The sequence below is a fragment of the Mustela lutreola genome, chromosome 3, assembly GCF_030435805.1.
Source record: "Mustela lutreola isolate mMusLut2 chromosome 3, mMusLut2.pri, whole genome shotgun sequence".
In the NCBI taxonomy this organism is placed as follows: Eukaryota; Metazoa; Chordata; class Mammalia; order Carnivora; family Mustelidae; genus Mustela; species Mustela lutreola.
In genome coordinates, this window is record NC_081292.1 from 167,444,765 (window position 1) to 167,470,304 (window position 25,540).

The 25,540-nt window shown below is 46.2% G+C and overlaps 1 protein-coding gene across 7 annotated transcripts in view; it reads left to right on the top strand.

The window, feature by feature from the left end:
• Window positions 1-7,209: 7,209 nt before the first annotated feature.
• COL6A3 (collagen type VI alpha 3 chain) overlaps window positions 7,210-25,540 on the top strand; it is an 81,763-nt gene continuing 63,432 nt past the window's right edge. The window contains exons 1-4 of one of the 7 annotated variants that reach the window (XM_059167620.1): window positions 7,210-7,226; window positions 7,507-7,706; window positions 20,544-20,664; window positions 22,160-22,777. In XM_059167620.1, coding sequence (XP_059023603.1) covers window positions 20,574-20,664; window positions 22,160-22,777 — 709 coding nt within the window. In that variant the 5' untranslated portion in view covers window positions 7,210-7,226; window positions 7,507-7,706; window positions 20,544-20,573. Of the gene's footprint in view, window positions 7,227-7,450; window positions 7,707-20,543; window positions 20,665-22,159; window positions 22,778-25,540 lie in introns of those variants that run through there. The other 6 variants (XM_059167619.1, XM_059167621.1, XM_059167622.1 and 3 more) reach the window with 6 other exon arrangements.

Consider the following 25,540-nt stretch of genomic DNA (forward strand, 5'->3'; position numbering starts at 1 on the left):
CTCTCTCTTTTTTAAAATTTTTTTCAGTGTTCCAGAATTCATTGTTTATGCACCATACCCAGTGCTCCATGCAATACATGCCCTCCATAATACCCACCACCAGGCTCACCCCACCGCCAACCCCACTTCCCTCCAAAACCCTCAGTTAGTTCCTCAGAGTGTACAGTTTCTCATGGTTCATCTCCCATTCCAATTTCCCCCAACTCCCTTCTCCTCTCCATCTCCCCATGTCCTCCGTGTTATTCCTTATGCTTATCCAAATAAGCGAAACCATATCATAATTGACTCTCTCTGCTTGACTTATTTCACTCAGCATAATCCCCTTCAGTCCCATCCATGTTCATACAAAAGTTGGGTATTCATTCTTTCTGATGGAGGCGTGATACGCCATTGTATATATGGACGATATCTTCTTTATCCATTCGTCTGTTGAGGGCATCTTGGTTTCTTCCACAGTTTAGCGACTGTGGCGATTGCTGCTATGAACATTTGGGGGTACAGATGGCCCTTCTTTTCACTACATCTGTATCTTTGGGGTAAATATCCAATAGTGCAATTGCAGGGTCATAGGGTAGCTCTATTTTTAATTTCTTAAGGAATCTCCACATTGTTTTCCAAAGTGGCTGCACCAACAGTGTAAGAGGGTTCCCCTTCCCCCACATCCTCTCCAACATTTGTTGTTTACTGTCTTGTTAATTTTGGTCATTCTAATTGGTGTAAGGTGATATCTCAATGTGGCTTTGATTTGAATCTCCCTGATGGCTAGTGACGATGAACATTTTTTCATGTGCCTGTTAGCCATTTGTATGTCTTCATTGGAGAAGTGTCTGTTCATGTCTTCCGTCCATTTAAAAAAATTTTTTTTTTAATATTTTATTTATTTATTTGACAGGCAGAGATCACAAGTAGGCAGAGAGGCAGAGAGAGAGGAGGAAGCAGGCTCCCCGCTGAGCAGAGATTCCGTCCATTTTTTGATGTGATTATCTGTTTTGTGTGTGTTGAGTTTGAGGAGTTCTTTATAAATCTTGGATATAGCTTTAGACTTTCAAGACTTGCTACAATGGCATTATTGCACCAGGGGACCGAGCAGGGGACAGAGCAGGGGAGGGGTTGCATCAATATGTGAGTGCCAGGTGCCTGGGAAGAGTGAGAGGGGGTACCTAGCCCACTGCATATGCTTATTTCCCATCCTTGTCCCTGAGCTTGGGGTTGGGAGGAGCTGAATCTGGAGAATTAGGTGTTTATAGCCTGGGGCAGAGAAAGAAGCCAAGGCTGGAAATCAGGCTGAGGCAAATCTGGTTGTAGGGGCTCAGTGCTGGACCTATCCTGACATTGTCAGGCACAGCTGTCACTCACTTGTTCTGCAGACAGGGAAACTGAGCCACAGAAGGCTGAGCTGAATTGCTGGAGACCTGCGGTTTGTTAGTGGCAGAGAAGGCTCTGGGGCCTCATTCCCTCTTTCCACGATGCTACTCGAGGAGGCTTGAAGCTGGCACTGGAGTGGAAGGAGGTATGCCAGCCGTCCTCTGGCTGTGGGGTCAGTGGAAACCTCAAATCCTCCTCTTTGGTTGGGCTTACAATCCTTCTTCTCTTGAAATAGTAGAATTGTGTTTCTGGAGGATTTTACATTAGGTTGCTTCTGGAATCTCACGTGGTCCCTGTCCAAGGAGGTGCTCTCCAGCCTCTCAGGCAAATCTGTGCATGTAACCGCTTATGCTGGTGATGGGCTCTGCAGGGGGCAGACTCCCAAGCAGGCAGAAAGGCTCGAGACTCTCCCTTCCATCCAAGCTCCATTTCTTCTAGGAATTTGATTTTTATCTTATGGACAGAAATGCCTGTTAGCTTGCCTTGTCTTTCCTTTCTCCATGCCTTCCAAGCATCGGCAAGCATGGGATTAGATGAGCAGGACTATCTGTGCAAATTCAGGAATGCTTACCTCACTGGCTGGGAAATGACCTTCAGCTCATGTGCCGTGACCTTAGACTCCATCCCTCTCCACTCTCACCTAAGGAAGGTGTTACTATTTGCCTCCCTAGTTTATGTCTTTGTGGAGATTAATGTGCAGCTGATGACAATGCGTTGTCCTTTTATCTGGGGAATAGCGTGATTTTAAGATTGGGGCCAATTATGTGGAAGTGGGATTCTTCTTTTCCTACAATGCTATAGTCTTCACATTTCTATGTTATTTGTCAAATCTACTGATGCTTGTTGGGAAGACCCTTCCTCAGTCTTGAACAATATCCTTGGGTCTCTGGAGTGGGGGGTGTCAGCTGTGACCCCAAAAAAGGCCTTTTCAAGTGTGGAAGGCTGTGAGGCACCTTTGGACTTGCCAGGGAATCGTGGGCTCATCTCAAATGGGGATAAAGGTCATAATGATGGGCTTCTGGGTTCCTTTAGCTCTTTTAGTGCTATCCTGTGGTTACTATGGCGATGGGGTTGGGGGCGGTGGTAGGGAGCCTCTCTGGGGAGGATTATATAAAATGGAAATAGGTTAGCTCTGGTCTTCTCCAGCTGGCTGTGAATCATTCCATGTCCAAAGTGTCCACCCATAACCTCCCTTAAGATTCTCACAAACTAAATGGGTCTCCCTCTCAACTGAGATTCCGTGAACGACGTCAGGTGTAGGTCAGTTGTGTTATTTACATTATCTTTTCCATCATCATGGACTTATGTTGAATGAGAATGGTATTTGAGGAGAAGCCATTCTGCATTTAAAAAATGAATTAAAATTCTACGTAAGTATATTCTTCCACATCATATCATAGCATGGATAGATGGCTAATTCATTATGAGTCTATCTGTGTGGGTTGATTTTATGTGTTTGCTGGTTTGGTGAAGACTGCAAATGGCAGATGGAATTTATCAGAAGAAATGCCAAGGGAGAGGTACAAAAGGAAAATCAACAGAGACAGTCTTTTGAGAAGATCCTCGAAGCCTGAGAGGCAGCCAGGTAGAGGAGTCTCGTGTGTGACTGAGCGGGACATAAATGAAGAGCAACAGGCCTCTACAATCCCCTTTGGGCCTCGCATTACTCCTTGCAGTCTGTCATCTGATATATATAAACACAGCTGTTAGACCTGAAAGAAAGTTCAGAACTGATGTAATAGGTCTGTGCTGGTCAGGGGTTGGTACGGGAAAAAGAAACAGCTCTAGTTCTTGTGATCCATGGTGGGGATTTAGGAGATGGGGGCAGTGGGTTGGGCTTGGAGCTGGGCCTCCGGGAACCGCTCCCAGGACTGCCTAGCCTCTCCTCTGGCCCATTCTGGAAGGTGGGGAGCCAGGGGCTGCACTGGAGAGCCTGCACCCTCATACCCGGGGGTAGGGAATGTAGAGGGGGTGAGGAGGGACAAGGACACATTCCTTAGCTACAGCCTGGGTGCTGGGATGTGGACTCAGGGTGCTGTCACTCTCTTCACGACTTCCCCTCAACTTCTAGGCCTGTGCTGGGGCACCGGGATGCCCAGTCCCACTGCCCCTGCCCTCATGACCCGTTGGCACGCCGGAAACTGGAGTTTCCCTTAGAATTATGCCTGCTACACATATTGCAACCTCTCTCCAGAAGAGACAGCAGCTAGCATCCCAGGATAAGCCTCCAACATGGGTGCAGGTGTGAGCCGTTAGCTGCTGACACCCACACTGGCTGGCTGGGGCAGGGCCCCTCCAGCGCATGAAGGAGTCTGGGAGAAGGTGCCTAGCGCCTGATAATCAGCGAGCCAGCAGAAGGAAGACCAGCAGAGAAACCTTCAGAGGCTGCCTCTTCTTTTCTGATGTTACAGCAGCACATTGAAGAGGGGGAACCCACCCAGAGCCCTAAACACTAGCCAGCCTGGGAAATGGGATTTGTGCCTTTCTAACTTGGGCAGGAAGATCTGGGATGAGGCGCCAGGACTAGTTTAATGCAACGTTTCTGGGGAAGCTGAACTGAGAGACTCTGTGGCTTCTGAGATCCCTCAGGACTCAGGATCCTGGGGTGTTTAGGTCAGTGCTGGTATCTGAGGTGGTTTCCTCCTGGGACCAGGTGTCAGAGAGGAACTTGGACATTTCAGGGAGAATCTCAAAGCCCGGTGAGTAAGTGAGGAAATCACAGGAGACAAAATGCTCTCTCTAGTGATTTCGGGGGAGGATGCTGGAGCTTTCTGCCACTAGCTTCTAGAAGTTTCTTCAGTCATAAGCAGTGTTGGAGATGACCTAGTTACAATAGTAGGTACAGAAAAATATTACAGAGTATGGTTCCTGATTGAACAGGGATTTTTTATGTCGTTAAATCTTGTTCTAGGTGATGAATCACCTTTGCCTTTTAAATAATGTTAATTACGGGATGAGTAAGTCACAGGAATAAAAGATACACCAAAGGGAATATAGTCAATGGTATTGTAATAGGGTTGTATGTGAAGGATGGCAGCTCCCCATATGGTGAGCACAGGTGATGTACACTCTTGTCCAGTCACCGTGTTGCACATCTGAAATGAATGGAACATGCGCGTCAACCACACTTCAGGTAAAAAAAGACACTCATTCCTAAGGCCAAGGAAGGTGTATTCTTAGGTATTTTGAAAGGAACTAGTCATATTCTTGATTGTAGAAAGGATCCACCGCAAGGGACACCCAGCACATGCTTGTCTAGTAGCCTCTGTGGGCTGGACTGCTTGGAACAGGAAGTTGTCACCAGAGTTGCCTGTTGGCAGCAGGAGACGAGCCCTGGACACACGGCTTTCCCCGGTGCTGAACTTGCCGCCTCCAACCAGCCAAGTCCAGCAAGTGTCCCAGCTGCACAGGGTTCAAGTCTGCACCTGCCCTGGGCAGCGGGGACCCTATGTGGGTTGTGGTCTTCCCAGACGCTGCCTGGACAATGGGGTTTCTGCTCAAGAGCCTCTGCTGATTGTTTCTTCATCTACAGGGAAACAGCACAGTCCAGGCCTCCCTCCCTGTCCCTCAGCCTCTGAGACATTCCTGGGGCTGACCCCCCGGGGCACGGAGAAGGGGTGAGGCCCTGCGCTGCGGGAGGGGAGCATTAGTGGTGGTAGAGTGTGCAATGTGTGTGAGTGGAGGTGTCCTCCTCTGATTCCCCTGCGTGTTAATCAGGAACGGATGCTGGATTTTGTCAAATGCTTTTTCTGCATCAATTGAGAGGACCATGTGTTTCTTCTCTCTTATATTAATTTGTTGTATCACACTGATTGATTTGCGAATGTTGAACCATCCTTGTAGCCCAGGGATGAATCCCACCTGATCATGGTGGATAATCTTTTTAATGTGCTGTTGGATCCTGTTGGCTAGGATCTTGTTGAGAATCTTAGCATCCATATTCATCAGTGATATTGGTCTAAAATTCTCCTTTTTGGTAGGGTCTTTGCCTGGTTTGGGGATCAGGGTAATGCTGGCTTCATAGAAAGAGTCTGGAAGTTTTCCTTCTGCTTCAATTTTTTGAAACAGCTTCAGGAGAATAGGTGTTATTTCTTCTTTGAAGGTTTGGTAGAATTCCCCAGGGAATCTGTCAGGTCCTGGGCTCTTGTTTTTTGGGAGGTTTTTGATCACTGCTTCAATCTCGTTATTAGATATCGGTCTATTCAGGTGGTCGATTTCTTCCTGGTTCAATTTTGGTAGTTTATATTTTTCCAGGAATGCATCCATTTCATCTAGGTTGCTAAGCTTATTGGCATATAACTGTTGTTAATAACTTCTGATGATTGTTTCTACTTCCTTGGTGTTAGTTGTGATCTCTCCCTTTTCATTCATAATTTTATGAATTTGGGCTTTCTCTCTTTTCTTTTGGATTAGTGTGGCCAATGGTTTATCGATCTTATTGATTCTTTCGAAAAACCAGCTTCTAGTTTCATTGATACGTTCTACTGTATCTCTGGTTTCTACCTCATTGATCTCATCTCTTTGATGATTTCCCTTCTTATGTGTGGAGTGCGTTGGGATAAAGGCAGCCGGAAGGAGAGTGGCAAGCACAAAGCAGTTTGTTAAGGATACTACACTCTCAAGGCGGGAGAGGGCAGGCCCTGAGGTGGCAACTCTCCTGAGGTCACAAGGGTCTTTTCTTTTTATGGAAGTGGGGGTCTTGGGTCATGGACAGGACAGCACAGGACAGGCTCCTGCCTGTCATCAGGAGGGCTCCACACACAGGTCGAGAGGGGATCTTTTGACCCGACAAGGTTTGTACTGAGGGTCCTCACAGCCTCGTCCGGGGGGTGGCAAACACACTGTGTTATGCCACCTAGGGGGTGACCCTAGGCAGGGGTTGAAGAGGAGAGCTTGTATTCACACCTGTGGCTCTCAGTGGGTCAGCCCCAGGTGTTGGAAGGCACAGAGCCGGGATCAGGCTTCTGGGTGTACCTATTTGTTGCTGCCCTTGCCTGTGGCTCCTGTCTAACCAGCTGCCTGCTCTGTCCAGGAGCAGGTGTGGTCTCCTCCTGCTGTCTCCCCACCTTCCCTAAACTTGAAGGGGATAATCTGTGGAAAGGAGCACATGTCTTTACTCTCCATCCTTGGCTGTGAAAAGATCTCAAAGTCAGAAGTATCTGTTAGAAGGTCTCTTCATACTTCCCTGCATCTCACCGAGAGTCACAGGACAGAGAGCAGGGGTCTGGGGTGTCCGAGGCCAGGCTTTCGACCGAGCCCTGCTATGAACCCTGGTTTTTCTCACCTGCAAAATGAGGCCATAATCTCACCTAACCAAAAGAGAGAGAGAGAGAGAGAGAGAGAGAGAGAGAAATATGTATTTAAAGCCGTGGGGGTGGTGATATTTGGGAGAAAAGAGATAATGGATAACGTATATTAACGGGTTGTAAAATGTGCAAAGCCTGGCCATTTGTTTCTCAGGAATTTTCTTGAAACTTTGAGCAGGGAAATCGTCCGCGTGGCCCTTGTCCCTGTCCTAGAATGGGACCAGAGTCTCCCAGGCAGAATCATTCTGTACAGAGCTTTTAAACATAAGTAGCTTCACATTCTTGTCCTTTCCCTGGTGAACAGAGCTCTGCTCAGCACAAGGCCGAGAAGATGTTAATTGTTTTTATCCTTGAAAGGGAGGTTATTAAGAGAAGTCTCGATTCAGAAACTTCAAGGAGAAATGGGAGGGCGTGGTGAGGGTGGAGTGGGGGCAGATTGCATTTCCTGTTTTCCCTGCAGATGGTGTTGGAAAACACGGCAGGAAAACCATGGATACCCGCGTAAAAAAAATTCCAAAATTCATTCTCTTTGCCACCAGGGGCCCAGCCCAAAAGGTGACGAGTGGAAGAGGTGGATTTCTTTTCAAGGGTTGGGGTTTGCGGGAGTCCAGCAAAAGGCTTGGAGGGTGAAGACAGCCTTCGGAGGGTGACATCAGCCTGCAGCAGGGGCCAGAAGCAACAGAGCACAGAAAGTCTGGTTTTCATTTACAGTTGGGTCAGGCCCACAGTGGGGAGAGGGAGAGGAGGGGTCGGGAGGAGGAGTGGGGAGGAGGAGGAGGAGAAGGAGGAGGAGGAGCTGGAGGAAGCCCTGACTGTATCCTTGGATCAAGTCCAGGGTTTGGAGCTCAGTCTTCCACCAAAGGCCGCTCAGTTCTCCTGAGCTCCAGCCTCCTGCGAGGACCGCAAGGGGTTTCCTCCTCCACCCGGAGCCCCGCTCTTGCAGAAAGGAAAGCAGACGCCGTCAGCCGGGAAAACCATGCGAACCTAAGTGAATAGAGAAGCCCAGGGACATACATTTCTTCAGATTTGCTCAGGGTAAGTGTGTGGTCCCCTCTGCCCGGGTTCATGGGCGAGAAGGAACGGTTTTAGACCCGGTTGAGCGTTACCAGGGGGTTCTCGTGGTCACTCTTTTGGAGTTGGTATTCTGGACATGATTCTGGTCCCTGGAAGACTCAACTGAGCTTTCTTTCCCACTTTGGGGCCCCCGAGTTTCTGCAGCTTGGTGAAGGCCACGGCCCGCCCGTGGGCTGCAGTCGCGTGGCGCTGTGGGTTTCCTCTGCCCATCCTGCAGTGTTTCTGGGCTGCAGTCTGTTTGACAGTCTCTCCTTCTGAAACTTGGGGGAGGGGAAGAATTTGCTTTGTTAGCAGAAGTGTCTTCGCGAGGATTCGCAACTACCCTTTGAGCGGCTTTCTGGGGAAGATTCTGTCTGAATCTTCCCAAGTAATCTTCCCAGGTGGGCACATCAGGTGGGCCTTCTGCCCCAGGCTCCACGTGGACAGGGGCTGGTGGAGCACATCTGTTACCCTTGGGGGCTGGGGGCGACTCTGGTGCCCTGGCTCGGGGCCAAGTCAAGAGTTCCTCAGCTGGTACGAAGGGTTTCCTCTTTTCAGGAACCTGAGGTCACTGTTGGAGTCTCGGTCCTGGGGCCAGGGGTGGGGGGTTTGCATAAAACTGCTGCCGAGGCCAGAGGAGGAGAAGGCATTTGGTGTTCGGGCCACATGCCCAGTGGATAAGGCAGGGCTCCTGGGGCCGTGGGGCCCGCCCGGGTTGCCCAGATGTGGTGCGGGTGCCAAGTCGGACGGCCCAAGGCCTGTTCTTAAGCTGGGACACCCAGGATGGATGGTGTTCCTTGACAGTGGCCAGCTGGCCTTGGGGACCTGTTTCAAGTGTTAGAAAGTGGACCAGGATTGAAGCAGGGGTAGGGTCGCTGGGAGGAACCAAGGGAATCCAGGAGTGGGGGAGGGGAATAAAACCCACATCAGCATTTCACAGCCTGGCCTAGGAGCACACTAAGAGGCCAGTCTGGGCTCCAAGAACAAGCTGCTCCGAGCACAGGGGTGTGTCCTGTGCCCAGAGGGAGTGCAGTGGTGCTGGCCCATGGCAGCCAGCTCCTTGCCTGGTGCACAGCTATCCTTGTAGGATCTGAGGTCTGCAAAGGCACTCAGAGCCCATGTGGACTGATACTACTCCTCGACTTGGGATTCCCCCCACCTCCCAGAGCACCCATTCCCAGTAGTTCAGGACACTGAACAGAAATGACTTTAATTGACATCTAGGCCGCCTCTGGGGCTGGGGACCAAAAGGGTGGGACCTGTACTTGACTTTGTTCTTAATGTGGACTTGTTGCTGAGTGTGAAGGCACAGGGAGGGGAGGTGAGGGACTTTTGTAGGAGCTCAACGCAATGGTCATGTGGGCTTAACCATCTTTGTTGAGGCAGGGAGTTGCCATTACTGTGAGACTTATTTTTCTCTTTCCCTAGTCTGGCAGGGAGAAAACCAAGAAGAAGACATTGGGTGGAGAACAGGGTCTGGGAGAGGATGCCACAGCAAGGTGGAAAAGTGTGGCCATCCTGCATTTTTCCTATGGGGGAATTGGAGGGTGTGGCCACCCCACCTTCCTGGGAGGTGGCCAGGGAAGCCTCTAGAAGGTTAGCTCTTGAATCCCGCTCTGCCAGCTCCATCCCACCATGCTCGTGGCTCTTCTGATGGGATATATGGCCGAAGTCCAAACGAGGGGTCTTAAGGGCATTTTTGATATAAGATCTTTCTGGATAGAAATGTCTTTGTTTCCGCACTTCCCTTTATTCTGGCCACATGAGTGCCTTTTGTCATTTTCATAGCTTAGAACCTAACACATCGCCGATGATGAAGTAGGAAGAAACCCTCAATTGATAATCAATGATGGATTTGTAGTTTGGGGGCAGAGGGCTGCAGGGCCCACTGCTGTAAACCAGCTTGAAATCAGTCGTCTATCCCTTCTGGAAGTTGGTAGAGAGTTCCTGCCTCGGGAGCTTCCTGGCCGGGGAACTTGCTCAACCAGATAAAGCACAGTTCCGACCAGCCGCCCGCGTTGCCACCCACTTTTATGTGAAATTCCACAATTAGGGTTTAAAAGTTGCCAGCAAGCCACAAAGTCTGTGCCACGAGACTGTCCTGCAGGCATGCTAATAGCCTCAGCCAGTTTTCTTTGACAATTCGTTTTTGTCACTATTTAGTTTGGAGGAACCCGAGAGGATCTGTTATCTCTTGGAGGAGGAATCACAGGCAGCTTCCCCTTCTCAGTGGGACAAATTATACCCGGCGGCCTTTCCATGCCACCCCGGGCCCTCGTGGTATCTTCGCCGTGGAAAGCAGGCAGGGAGAACCACTCCACTGTGGCACCAACAGCTGATGGTGTCAGGAGGGACCTGACATTTAAAGAAATCTCGTTAGCTGCTCTGGCTGAGGAAATGGAAGCCCAAAGTAATTCAAATTTTAATGCAGGGAAGCTTTAAAAAGTTCCGCTAATTCAGACAGACTTGAACTAGATAAGGACGCTTCTCTTCACCCTCACATTTCCAGATATGGTGTCTGTCTTTCCAACATAAAAATTCTGGAAGGTTATTCTCTGTTTTAAGGAAAAGATGCTGCCTTCTCCCTCTAAATCAAGGGGGATGCCTGACCCCTGCTTATGACACACAGCGTCCTGTTCACAAAGGGAGGCTGTCCACATTATCTTGATTTTTGAAAGCATAATTTCGAACATCTTCTGGTCTCATAAGTCTATTCTGGGAGAGAGATGAAATTTTGAGTTAGCACATTGACCCCCTGTAGCTTACTCTGAAAACGCAGGCTGGTTTTCTGTCCTCTAGAGGGCGGTGTGTGCACCCTTCCGAGCTCTGGCAAAGTCTCCAAGTGGTGGGAGTGCTTCAGGGTGTGGTTTCTGGGTTTGTAGGGAGTAGGTTGATAGTCTTCTCAGCAGGGCTCAGGGGTAACTTTAGACTGTTTAAACACACATCTTTTAAAATGTGACTGTAATACCTGAAGTGGATATACATTTAGAATTTTATTTTTTTCTATGCTCAGGTACTGAAGTAAAATTATGCCTTGAAGCGAGGCATTTTGCACGCTCAAATAATTTCATTACAAGGGCGTCAGTCAAGTAAGAACTTATAAAAGAAACATTTTGCTCCCATCCCTAAGAAAAGTGTAAATTAACAGTAAGTTGTTTCAGAACCAAAGCAAATTTGCATATTGAGGCCATGCTGTCTCCATGTAGGACTTTTGAACTTTAAAACTGGCAGGAATAACGTGAAGGGGAATTGATCCAGTAATTCCCAAACTTTTCATTACCAGCCCTCTGCTACTTGCTCCTGAGAGGCAACTTAATTGAACAAGTTTTAAAAAATTCATGGGGTGCCTGGGTGGCTCAGTGGGTTGAGCCTCTGCCTTTGGCTCAGGTCGTGTTCTCCAGGTCCTGGGATCAAGCCCCGTATTGGGCTTCGTGCTCTGCGGGAAGCCTGCTTCTCCCTCTCTCTCTGCCTGCCTCTCTGTCCACTTGTGATCTTTGTCAAATAAATAAATAAAATCTTAAAAAAAATTCACACAGACTATCATTACAAACGTCCCGTTTTAAATTAGACGTATCGTTAGCTCAGATTGTTAGCCCGAGGCCCCCACCGTTGGGGTCCTGAAGGACAGGATGCCAGCTCAGAGAGAATGTCCCTAACCTTCTACTTGGTTCATGTGTTCTCATTCATTCAAGCTCAATGAGCCGTGCTCTGCTCCATGGGCTGGGGAGCTTAGAGATTGAGGGAGGGTACAGGAATGACTGAGACATAGACCTCACCCTCTGTTTGGCAAATATGTGATTTCCATTCGGCTATTTTAAATATCAAAAAATTACTACCTGGGTGGATGCTTTCTCCACACCCTTGACATTTCAGATGAAAGAATGGAGCACAGAGAAGTGAATGACTAGTCTGAGATCACAGTGTTAGTAGCAAAGCAAAGTCAGCATTTCTGGGTACTCTTGCCCATATTAAATTGAGTTCGTAAGCAGATACCCCAAGACTGGGAATATCAAGGGAGCAGAAGTCGTTAGAGAATATTTTAGGATATCATATGAACAAAGGCACTCCTTCCTATTGACCAGTCTTCTATGGAATAGTATATTATAAGTTTACTTAGCCGAGAGGTAATTGTTTAAAAAAATCTGGAAAGAGGAGAAAAAATAAGACAAACAGGAAAAGTTCTGCCAAACCCTTTCCCAAAGGCAAATTGCTAGTCTTTTGTAGGAGTCTGGCTGCATCTAGCAGAACATGATCCTGCTGTCCTCCTCCTGAATTCTAAGTCTCATGAGATACAGAGAAATATTCATGAGTTAGGAACGGTCAGTGGAAATCATGGTGGGAACTAGTTCTGTAAGATTTCCCTGGTGTGCACTATATACATTTATTTTTCATGGACCCAGGGCATTGAGCATTGGCCACTGGAAGGAAGAACTCATGGGTCAGTTTAATTGGAAAATTAAAAATTGAACAGCAGCTGTAGATGACTCAGGTCTCAAGGGAAGCCATTCCAGGAAACTGGTTTTTCTCTTCTGGAATCTTCATCAGTTGATTCAGCACTCCCGAGCCAGCACCCAGAGCTAGGGCCAGCTCGGCCGAGGCTCACACATTGCCCGATATGCCCCTGGTGGGGGGCTCTCTGTTTCTTGTGGGGGCAGCAGGAGACCCATCCCTGGTCAGGCCCAGGGAGACAGAGGGAAGGAAATCATAGCAGAACCTTACACGTAAGAGTGTAGGGAGATTAACTGATCATTACTGATAGAGGGGTAAGGAAGTAGAATTTTTCCAGGCTATTACACTAAATCTGGTGTTGATAATATTATATTAGAGGTTTTGACTTAAGTTTTTATAAAAAAAAGTCTACTTTAAATAATTTTCTCTTTCAGATTTGATCATGAATCAGAGCAGAAAACAAAGATGTTTAATTTTTCCTTGCAGTGTGAGCACGTTTTAACCACTTTGGGTAATTCCTCAGTGGAACAGCATGGTTTTGGAGAAGCCAGGAGCCCCCAAAGTTTGTGGCCAGGAAAGGCAGAGAGGTGGCCAGAGGCCAGTGCCGGCCCAAGTAGCAGTCTCTCGGGACACGACGCTGGCATGGGCTGGACGTGTGTGCAATTTCTTCTGAAGTGTTTTCGAAGGCACTCTCTCTCTGCTTTAACGTCAAATCCCATCTAGTCTCTGCTAAATGTTTATCGTTAGCAGGAGAAACGGGGAAAATGCCGTGTCTGGCTGCCTGGTCTTGAAGAGGGCAGAATGTTTTCTACACATGAGTGGTGGTGTCGAGCTTTTCCAGCTACCACTGATGTGGAACTTTCTGCTTCGTGGTTATTATCTTGGACCTTAGTCATAGGTTTTTTAAATAAGTTTCCATGTATCTGGCAGCTCACCTGGAGGCTCTTCAAGTGGCCTTTACAGCGGGAAAGAAGCTAACGCTGATGGTGCTTAGCATACGCTTGCCGGTGGCCTCCTTCAGTGGGGAGGCTGCGTATGGGGGGGACATCCCATCCCTCCCTTTCTGTATTGCCCTGTTTAAATACAGGAGCTGCTGAATGGGTATCGTTTTACTTGACTTTACCAGGAGGAGCCAACAATGAAAGATCTAGACTTGGTCACTGAGTGTTTACAAGGACACTGTGGGTGGCAGCGAGGCCAAGCCAACATACATCATCAGAAGAGCTAAAATTTCACTCTCGCAGGAAACACGTTCAGAGCCTGGGTCAAACAGATAATGTCTCAGACCTATGTATGTGTGGCTGATGCCCTCTTCCTTTGGGCCTTTTCATAGAATGGAAAGATGAGCTTCAAGTTGTAAAATAAACAGTTGAAAGACTACCTTTAGATTTAGAGGGGTTTTCTCTGAGATGTTCCAAAGCATTTGCTTTTGAGGATTCCCCCAAAACTCTTTCAAAGGGCAGGGATATATTAAATTCCACCCTCTTCCTTCTATAATGGAGGACCTAATAGATTCTCTCTTCTCTTCCTTCCTGGTGGGCAAGAACGAGGGCCCCTTTCCCAGGATTCCCGCCAGAAGGCAAGGGGAGGGAGAGAAGGAGGCCCGAGAAGACAGCTCGGGCTGCCAGCTTGAGCCCCCAGGGTTTCCTGATGTGTGACTTCTGGTCTCGCAGCAGAGAGGCCACACGCCTTCCTGGTCATCAAGGATTTCTGTAGCTCCCACTTTAAATGGGACATCAGGAGTTAACCGAAATCCTAGAACTTGTAGGAGGGCCAGACTGATTTTAAAAAGTAGTGCTCACAGAAGAATGAATAAATGCCCTCAAAATGGGGCCTCTGGATATATTTAAGCTTTTGTTTCAAAATTATTTCCTTGTGTGCCTGTGTGTGTGTCTTTCTTAAAAAAGATTTCCAGAGACGGAAAGCGAAAAAGCTTTTGAGTAGATGTTATGAAAACGAATTTCATGGAATTGCAGAATAGCTTGGGGGAAGTCTTTGGAATATGACCCAGTAGGATGGCAAGTTGGAGGTCTATGGAAAACCATCTTTGAAATGAGAGATGTCTGTAAATTTCAACTGGACAGATACAAAAAGGAAAAATGCAGCTCAGAACCTTCTCAGAACAAGGCAGAGTGATGAAAGGAATTGCTAATGCCAAATGGAAAGATAAGAATGCAACTTTAATGAAGTTCTATGATCGAATCCGCTGACTTCTGGACCCAGAACCTATGACACAAAGAAGAACCTCACCGCACCCAACCCAAGGGTCTCAGGCGGCCAATTCTGACTTTTCTTTCATGTTTAAAACAAGAGCAGCAGGCAAATGGATCCTCCTGACACAGAATCTGTCCCCAGAGAAGTCTATTTTTCCCCCAGAAGAGATAGGGAGTTTCCTTGGGATCTGGGCCAGACCTGGCACCGTCTCTCAGGGTTTTCAGGGGATTTTCCCATGGGCTTTGCAAACACAGACTTTGGTTAGGATTCTGGGTAGGATTCTGGTTCTATCTTGTTTTATCCATGTGGTCTTGCCTCCCCTGCTTTCAGTTTCCAGCTATAAAATGAGGGGGAGGGGATGGAAGCAGTCATTGGGTTGTTGGGTGGAGGGCATGAAATCCCATGGGTGAGACGGAAGTGCCATAAATACTACTCGGGCTCTCTTGCCTCTATTTTCTGGGGGGGGGGGGGGAGGGTGATGAGGGAGGGGCTGCGTCTTTCTCCCTTGCTAAAATGAGCAAGCCCACTGATCATTTGGGAAGATGATGTTTGACATCTTTTAAAAACTTCAGTTTTAAAAATTGGGACTCCATGACATGATAAATAGAATAGACTTAATTGCAAACAGACACATTAACAAATATCCAGCAGCTGGGCTAGGAACACTAAAGCCACATGACTGGCTCCCAAGCACGATGGCAAGAAAATGTGCGGGACCGAAAGCAGTTTTCTCACCTGGGGATTCAACTTGGCCAAACCACGTGAGCTCATCAGTCATGAGTGTGGCTTGGATAACACAAGCAACGTCTCCAAAACAGGAGTTTTCCGCATCTGTCCTCCCTCCCCTCCCCTCTCCTCCCCTCCCCCTGCTCCCCCCTGTTCTCTTCCAGTCTTCTCCTCCCCTCCCTTCCTTTTTTCCTTAATATCTGGGTAGATTTTAGAAAACACAATTCCTGTGCACTGTACACTCATTTCATTATTTTGTGTCTCAATGGGCAGCACTTCATTTATGGGGTTACTCTTCTAAAGATGAGTATCTTGGAAATCAAAGTTTTTATATGTCATTTTCAACCAATTTCAGGTTCATTGTCCTTAGAGAAGAGTTGGAGTAAGTAATGTCTCAGGAAGATGTTAGAGATTTCATCTCATTACAGTTTAGATTTTTTTTTTTTTTTTTGCGCTTTATCAAAGATGAGAAAATTATTTCGGAATTTCTCAGTAGAGAGCCTACTCCGTGTTCAACGTAGGAGAGGACCCGAGGACTGTAAGAAGTCAGATGTGACACTGTGTGAGTTGCAGGGATGGTTACAAAGCCATTAGTAAACTGGTGAACACAGTGTACCCATTTGTGAAGGCTGCTGGCAGGGGCCTGGGGTCCTCCTGTCCCACACCCAGCAGGGAGTGAGCAGATCTTATCTCCCTTCCTGCTTTTTTCCCCCCGCATGAATTACACGGTCCAGTGATTTCTGCTGAGGCCCTGTGATAGTCTCTTGCTCTCATTCTTAAACAAAAGCACTACTTAGAACCTTGAATCTTGTGCGTAGATCAAATGTTTAAAAAGGTTAAGCTAGACTCCCTGAAAGATTCACATTAAAATTTTTCACTGAAGCGGTGGTACTATGGTACTTAAACTTTAGTGGGGAGGTAGAATAGATGCTTCTAAAATCACACGCGGACATGGATCTTATCCCCAGAAAACCCCAGATACAGTTGTGTACACGTTTGTGGGAAGTTGACAGGTCCTGTGAAATTTCTGGATCCATATTAAAAAAATGTTTTGACCAATTACAGTATTACAAGTTGTTTTAGAAAGGGCTGCCTGGAGTTTTGGGAAGAATCCAGTAGCATTTAAATAATATGGACACACAATTTTCCTATAAAACTATTTTCTAATAGGATGCTTATTGATGATAGAAAACTCCAATGTTAATTTTAATAGAAAGAATCAACAATAGTACACGTACAATGTACTTTTACATTGTTCTAATGTGTATATCCCCAGGCGCCTGGATGGCAGTTAAGAGACTCTTGATATTGACTCAGGCCATGATCTCCAGATTGTGAGATTGAGTCCTGTGTTGGGCTCCATGCTGGCATGGAGCCTGCTTGAGGTTCTTTCTCTCCCTCTTCCCTTTCCCCCCTCTAAAAAATGTGTATACCCTCAACTGAGAACACAAACATATAAATTAAAACCTTGCATTTACTTTTTTTTCCCCCTGAAGAAAAATTCAGAAATAGGTCTAGCAGAATGTGGAGAAAAGGAGTTATGGCTGGATGAAAAAATCTGGAAAATTTCCAGGGTAGAACATCGGCTTGAGGGATTCCTAGGTGGTGGAGGAGGCAATCTTGGGGCTGGGTTGGAAGGTCATCCTCAGTGGAGAAAGCAGACCAATTAGGCAAGTGGTACCTGTGGGAAGTGCCATGAACACTAGCCAGGACTCAGTTAGGACTTGGGGACACCATGGCACCAAGAGCCAAGCACTGCGGGCTGCCCTTCTCCACTGTATTGATCCATGTCTAATGCGTGTTCACAATTTCAAGCCAAGATGTTTGGGTTGTGCCTTTGAAATGCTGCCATTGTGACCACTCACTGTCACCTTACTGTAAGAAAGAAAGGATGTCCTCTTAAAGACTGGCCTCTTGATCATCATGAGAACAGATTTTTCTTCACAGTGTTGATATGTTTTCAAGAGAAAATTGTATCAACAGGTGGTTCTCTTTTTAAGCTCTCAGAAGTGGAGTCACAGGGTTGATTTATCTCTTTGTTGGCTTTCCTTGGAAATCTAAAGGTGCAGTGGATCTTGGAATCCACTCTCTTTTTTATAGTTTTGCCTTTCTCCATCTAGTCCACCAACTTTTGGCCAGCTGGCTGAGAGCCCACACTCTGCGTCTTGCTGTTCCTCAGAGCTGGGCCAGAGATTTGAACTCCAGCTTCTCCCTCTGGGCCTGACACGTGGTGGGCAAAACTATGGGCCTCAGCTTAGGTTTTCTTTATGCTCACTGCACCTGTGTCCTTAGGTGGAAGCCTTCTGAGGGCTGCCTCTTGGTTCTCCTTGGCCCTCAATTCTGTCTTGTTGAGTATTCCAACTGGACACTGGTCTCCTGCCAAGGCCACCTTACTACATAGACAGACTTTCCTCTGCTATTATGACTTGTGTTTCTCTATATAACACTGACAATAGCAGATCATCCTTAATACTGGCTTCATTCACAATGTGGGGAAGATGGAGTTCCTGCATTGTATGGTGGACAACTGTGAACAGAATCATTGGGCCATCTCCTAGGGCAAGAGGAAGGTCAAGCTGGAGAGGTCAACAGGTGCAAAAGCTTAGGCATTTCCTGGAGCTGATTTAAGAGCTCAGACCGTACTGAGGGCAGAAATAATTTTTGCACCAGGTCTCACTGTTATATCAGATTCTTTTTTACTTTCAAACGACTCAAGTCTTGTTCCCCAAACCTTAAATTTTGCTGCCTGATACATATTTTCTTCTTCCTTTCCAAGTATTATTTATGGGAGAAAATAAACATTATACTGATTCATTATAGAGGCAAGGAAGCATGCTTTAAGAAAATGTTTACTTGGATTTTGTTGCCATTTTAGCTCTTAGCTATGATCATATCTCAAAAAAAGTTTATATTATACCTGTTAAATCAATGGCTACATTTAAGGGGCACATTCTTACCCTTACTTTTGAAAACAGGTGATTTTTCCTGTCCTTTCTTAAAAATTGTGGTAAAACACACATAGCATAAATTTACCATCTTAGCCATGTTTCTGTAAGGATTTTTAAAATTTATTTTTGAGAGAGAGAGAGAGAGAGGTGGGGGAGGTGAGGGAGAGAAAATCCCAGACTCTCCTGTGGATCCTGAAGTGGGACCCAATTTCTTGACCCCGAGATCATGATTCAAGCCAAAATCAATCAAGAGTCAGATGCTTAACCCACTGAGCCACCCAGGTGCCCTCCATCCTAACCATTTTTAAGTGAACAGTCCAGTAATGTTAACTATATGTTCCTTGTTGTGCAATGAATCTCTAGAATTTTCTCATCTTGCAAAACTGGAACTCTTTACTCATTGAGCATCTCCCCACTTTCCCACCCTTTAGTGACCACCATTCTATTTTCTGTTTCTAACGGTTGGACAACTTCAGATACCTCCTCTAAGTGGAATCTTGCAGTATGTTTCTTTTTGTAACTGGATCATTTCACTTCTCAAGGTTTCCACAAGCTTCGTTTCACAATGACTCATATGATAGGATTCCCTTATTTTTTAAGGCTGAGTAATACTTCACCACACACATGTCTCACATTTATCATTATCTGTTCATCCATCGGTGGACATTTATGTTGTGTCTACTTCTTGGCTGTTGTGGCAAATGCTGCAACAAATTTCCATGTGCAGCTATTTCTTTGCAATCCTATTTCAGTTATTTTGGATGTATGCCCAGAAGTGGCATTGCTGGGTTATATGGTAATTCTATTTTTAATTTTTTGAGGACCCTCCATATCATTTTCTATAGTGGCTGGATTGTTTTATATTCCCACCAGTAGGACATCAAGGTTCCAATTTTCCAACATCCTTATCAATTATTATTGTTTTGATATTCATTCTAAATGGGTGTGACGTGATATCTCTTGGCTTGATTTGCATTTCTCTGATGATGAGTGATATTGAGTATCTTTTCATGTGCTTAATGGTCATTGGTGTATCTTCTTTGGAGAAATGTCTATTCAAGCACTTTTCCCATTTTCAAGTTGGATTATTTGCTGTTGCTGCTGTTGTTGAGTTGTGGGAGTTCTTTATATATTCCGGATTGAAACCTTTGTCAGATATGGAGTTAGTGAATATTTTCTCTTTTTCTGTATGTTGATTTCACTTTGTTGATAGTTTCCTTTGCTGCGCAGAGTTTTTGTTTCATCAACTCCCATTTGCTTTTGGTGTCATATCCAGGAAAACATTGCCAAATCCAATGTTATGAAGACTTCAATATTTTCTTCTAGGAATTTTAGAGTTTCAAGTCTTATGTTTAGATCTCTAATCTGTTTCGAGCTAGTTTTTGTAAATATTATAAGATAAGCATCTAATTTTGTTCTTTTGCATGTGGATATTCAGTTTTCCCTGCGCTATTTGTTGAAAACTGTCCTTTTCTTATTATTTAGACTTGGCGCTCTTCTGAAAGATTGTTTGACAATATACATGAGGTGAGGGTTATTTCCAGGATCTCTGTCTCTTTCCATTGGTCTATACGTCTGTCTTCATTCTAGCACCATTCTGTTTTAAAGACTGTAGCTTTGTAATATGTTTTGGAATCAGGAAATGTGACACCTCAAGTTCTGTTTTTCTTTCTCAAGATCATTGTAGCTCCTTTGGGTCTTTTGAACACCTTATGACTTTAGGATTTTTCCCCCTTATTTCTACAAAAAAAAGTCATTGGAATTTTGATAGGGCAGGGGTGCTTTCTGATTTGGGGTGAGGAGAGGATGTTGTTTATAGGACAAAAGTTTGGTGACCCAGGCTACCGAGCCCATCTGAACACGAGTTTGGCTGGTTGAAAGTCATGTGTGCAGCCACCAAGTGGTGTGTGCCTATGGGACACCATGTAGCAACGTGGTCAGTCCTCAGGTTTGGCTTCATAGGCTTGTTGATTCAACGTCCCTGGATACATTCCATTCGGAGATTGCTGGTTGGCACACAGCAGGTTTTTGTTGGGAAAAGAGTGCTAAAAAGAGAGTAAGGGCAAGATTTGAAGTGGGTCCAGAGGCCATGGTTGTATTGGCACATACTCCAATGTGGGCAAAGCCCATTTTCTCCATAAACTAAAGATTTCCTGGGGGATTCTTTCAAACCTAATCTACACAATTAAGCTGGGTGTCACAGACCTACCATCCTTTGTGCCCACAAATACCTTTACTCTTGATTCCTTTTGCCATTTGTTTGGTGACTTGATAACCAACTCAGTCTGAGAGGAAACAAAGTTTAATTGCCCCCCCCCCCCGGACCTTTTTTTAAAGCTATGGCCAAAGGGATATAATCATTAGATTCAAAGATTCTCATGTATTGTTTAGTCAAAGCTACGTTTCATAAGATGGATAAATCCTAGTTTGTAATCTGAGTGTCGAAACTGATCACTTTGCTTTGCCCTATTTTCTCGTTTAGGTTCTCACTTGGTGCTTAGACACATTCAAAATGAGGAAACATCGACATTTGCCCTTGGTGGCCATGTTTTGTCTCTTTCTCTCAGGCTTTTCTCTTACCCGTGCCCAACAGCAACAAGCAGGTAAGATCCAGAAACATTTCTTACTTTTATTCAAAGGAATATGTTCTCTGATTGTAGATCTGAGACCTCACAAGCTTGAGATAGAACCTAGACATGGTTTGAAGAGATGGTGAAACCCTTTGTTTTCAGGTGTTCATTCAGGCTATAGACCTTTCCAGATGCTCTGTATCAGGGAGAGATGGCTTATTTTTATGAAAACTTAGGTTGGATAACCTGGAGTTGGTTTACAGGTGGTTTGTCTTTACACTGGTTGTGAGCAGAAAGTTTGTTTCACAAATATTTTACCAAATATAGAGGTGTTCCACCTTTCTGGCACTGGTTTGGTCTCACAGCACATAAAACCAGGGCAAGACAATGATTGAAAATAAACATTTTTCTTAAAAACAGAACACACAGATCACCCCCTCTCTATCATTATGGGCACATAAAGACATTTTTCATCTAGAATCACCCTATCTTGAAAAAGTCAGTTTCTCAAAACCATTTTAAAAAATAGATCCGAGTTAAGTCTCTTAAGAAGTTGCTTGCAGAGTTTTAGAAAATTGAGAAATGCTTCATGCAGTATTAGCTTGTAGGGATGGGGAGATGGGCTTGGGTCTTCCTCTTCTTTGCCTGGAAAGTTGGGAGTTGGGCAGGGATCCTCCCACAAGGTTCCGTGATCCTTAGAGGGCAGAGAGCTGAGTACTGCCTCAAGGAAAGGGGGACATTCCTTGGGGCATCAGGGCAGCCTGAGGTAAGTAGAGTCTAGGAGCTGGCTGTGTGCGGCCAGCCTGGCCCACAGCGCAGAAGGGCACTCTTTGGCACCCCACAGCCTGACACCCTGAGCCTCCTGCTTCTATCTTTCAGAGAGGACTGGATTCATCTTTGAAAAAGATAGATAACGTCTCACATCTCAAAGGCTTTTCTGGCCCTGAGAAATATATAGTCACTGGTTAGAGTACCTTTCTTCATGTTAAAAAAACAGAAAAACGAGATGCTGCTTTTTTCTACAGTGACACAAGTCTTCACTGAAGGAAGACCTCTTTATTACATTTCTTCTTCTCACAAATTACTCAAAGCATTGGAGACTAGTTGATGTAAAGTGGTGGGAGTTTTCACGGTTCTTTCTTCTTGAGGCCCAGTCTCAGAGCCCAAACTGAAGGATGAACTCATAAAATGCTGGTGGGCGATCTCTGATGAGATAGCCTTCTGGTCTCATCAGGTGGGTTTTGGGGCTCAAGCTGTCACAAAGAATCATGCCTGAGTTAAAAGACACTCCAGGGAATGCTCCCGCCCCCCTCCCCACCATTTTCTGGAGCCTGCCACTGGCTCCCATATAGGGTTCATTGCATATGGAACATGGGCTAGTGAGGGGCCACCAGCTGCAGTCAAGTCCCCGCACCCAGGTAAGTCAGCGAGCTCCCTCAGAGAGCGCCCAGTTCAAGTGCAGACAGAGTAGGAAGGAAGGCTTTGCGCTGAACAGGAGAAAAATCTAAACCAATGTCTTTTTTTAAAGATGTCAAAAATGGTGCTGCTGCCGATATAATATTTCTAGTGGATTCCTCTTGGAGCACTGGAAAGGAACATTTCCGACTTGTTCGAGAGTTTCTGTATGATGTTATAGAATCTTTAGCTGTGGGAGACAGTGATTTCCGTTTTGCTCTGGTCCAGTTCAACGGCAACCCACATACTGAGTTCCTGTTAAATACGTACCGTACTAAGCAAGAAGTCCTCTCCCACATTTCCAACATGTCCTATATTGGGGGAAGCAATGAGACTGGAAAAGGATTAGAATACGTAATGCAGAATCACCTTACTGAGGCTGCTGGAAGCCGGGCCCGTGATGGAGTCCCTCAGGTTATCGTAGTGTTAACCGATGGACACTCGGACGACGGCCTTGCTCTGCCCTCAGTGGAACTTAAGTCTGCTGATGTTAACGTGTTTGCCATTGGAGTTGAGGAAGCAGATGAAGGAGCATTAAAAGAAATAGCAAGCGAACCGCTCAATCTGCATGTTTTCAACCTAGAGAATTTTACCTCACTTCATGACATAGTAGGAAACTTAGTGTCCTGTGTGCAGTCATCCGTGGCTCCAGAAGGGGCTGGAGGCACAGAGACCCTTAAAGACATCACAGGTAATGGCAACATGGCCAAGCTGCTGCCTGCCTTGCTGTTCTTTGGAGATAAGCTTGGCAACCGCTGGCATTCGAGCAACACTGTGGCTAGTGGTGGGTGGGTGGGACTGGGAAGAGATGGCTCTTCACTGGTCTAAAAACAAAGGTTTGACCATGCTCTATAGTGTCCTTCTGAAATAGAGCTCTCACCTACCTCAAGCAGTTTAATATGAACTCAATAAAACCCCCATCTGCCATTACGATCCCACAGGAGGTCCTTCAACCATTCCTAGCAAAGGCAGCTTCCATGCGGTGGGTCAGGCATTTAACAAAGATCCCTCGCACCTGTTACCTGAACAGAGAGCCCATTTCCTGGAAAGAGGGCTCCCTGCTGGATGGCCATGGCAGAGCTTGCAGAAAGAGAGTGAAAGAGAGGCAAGGGGACCTTCTTGTCAGTCAGCTCCTGCAATGGCCCACACAGGGGTCCTGCTTTGGGGAAGATGGGGGGGAAGATGGGGACAGTGGTGTGGACTAGGATGGGGAGGAGCCCTAGAGAGGCAGCCGGGTGTGTAATCTGGGGAACGCTACCACTGTGGATGGAGGGAGACTGAGAGCTAATTGTGGGGGTAGGTAGTGTCCAGTGAAGCTCACAGGCCCATGTGGCCCTCATGTGTGTAAGGTACAGTGGGCAGAGGGCCTTGGGGGACCTGTGAGGCTGCCATTCAGGAGGGTTAGTCACAGAGACGTTACAGTCTCTGGAGATGAGCCCAGGGTGTGTGGTGTGGACATAGGTTGAGCATGATGGGAGGGAATCTCTGAGGAAGGTCGGAGAGATCACTTGGGTGCCCTGAGGAGGAGGAGGAGGAAGTGGATGACTCTTTGAAGGAGGTGTGAGTGGGGAGCGGCCTGGGCAGGCTCCACACCACACCCGGGAAGCCACCATGGGAGCAAGATCCATGGCCATGGCTTCTCCTAAATTTCCAAGGTGGTTGCCACCCAGGGGTTCAGAGATAAGAGGCAGGAGTCTGGGTGACTGGCGGAGAGTCCATCTCTTATTAATTCCACACACGGGGTGGAGCAGGGAGAAGAAAGAGTTGAGATTCTGAGGCATAAATTGGGCAATCTAAAAGGTCACATGGGAGGGGCTGGTGGAAAGGGGCATGAGGGGCATGAAGAGTCTGGAGAAAGGTAGAGCTTTCTGGATTGTGGTGAGGATAATGGGGGAATACAGATTCAGAAAGCAAAGACTGGGGAAGAAGTTGACTAGATGTCAGGAGAAGGAACCGGTCATCTCAGGCAGAGCTTGGAGGAGAAAGGGTTCCAGAACTAATCAACCCCAAGTTGTTTCAGAGAGTGGTCTTCCCTAGGGGTCCCATGATCTTAGTTGTGACAGGGGTGGGAAGGCTGACACCCCTGCCAGCAGGTCTACCTCTGACAGAGGAGTGAGTGATGGCTTCCATCATTTATGTTTAACCCTGGAAGGTGTCCTCTCCTATGTGTGACATGCCTGTCATAACAGACGTGTTGATCCTGCAAGATTATAGGAGATGGATCTGGGACTCCCCAGAGCATCCCAAACCAAACACTCTGGGCCACAGGAATATGACACGTGGGTTTTTGTGATGACCTATCCCAGTCTCTACAATGTTCTTAGTGTCAGTAATTCACCAACAATCACATTTCTGAATGGTGCAATAAGAACTAATCTGTGTCCAAACAGTGAAGTGATCAGTAGAGAAATGGGACATCTTTTCTTGAGTGCTGGCTTGGCTGACTCAGGAAAAAGAGGGGATGAGTTTGCCTTACCTTTAACCATTCTATCAGTGAACGAGGAAGAGCCTGTCCCTAGAGTCTGTTTCCACACAGATGATAAAACCTTTGTTTTTATGCCTAGAAAGCATCTCTGTCTTCTAGTGTCCAAGCCACTAGCAGCTCCAGGGTGGAATATTAATCCGTTTATGTTGTTTTTTCTGATTAACTTCACTCTGCAATTCCTCCAGTATCACAGCCCACTGCATGTTCCATAGCCAAAAGTAAAATAATAATCATTCTCTGCTTATGGTTTTTAAGAAAGGTTGCCAGAGGGCAGTATAGAGATTGCTAGTAAGTTAGGGCCATTTCTTCCCATCACCTGTATGTGTACGAAATGTTAATGGTCCCCACTGTTCTAAATGAACTCTGCTCAAGTCATCGGTCTCTGAAGGTTGCGTTTTTAAAAATCTCTTTGTCATTCTTTTGTGAAGGAATTTCACTAAGATACAAAAGGTCTGCACTGAAGCAAAACCGATAAGTGGTCTGTATTCAGCAAGGATTTCAGTGTCAGCCTTCTTTTCTTTGCCAGATATCGTTTTAAAGCACTCACAAAGTCCAACTACAATTTTTCAGATTTACATAGGAAATATGTATGTGATCTTTTTTACTTTTCTTAAAAAGAGGAAGCATCCCACGAGCTCAGGAAGGCACTGAGCCCACACAAATGTGCTCAGGGAAAGAGTGTTTCCAGCAGTGTTAAAGGAGCCTGATGTTTCCATGGACATTGTGAAATGTCTCTGTAGAAAATGCCAGAGAGGGTGTGATACACAAGCTGTTAAAGCAGAGAACCAGGCAACCTCCTATTTTTAAGTTTATTACACTGGGTTATCCTTAAGAGTTGGTATTGGTCATTGGTATGGCTTGTTGTATACAAAAACCCATAGCTCTTGTGCTCGTCTGAGGCTTTGGTTCTCCTGGATAACACAGCATGCCCTTGTTCGTTCCATCATTGTGTGCATCAGAGGACAATGT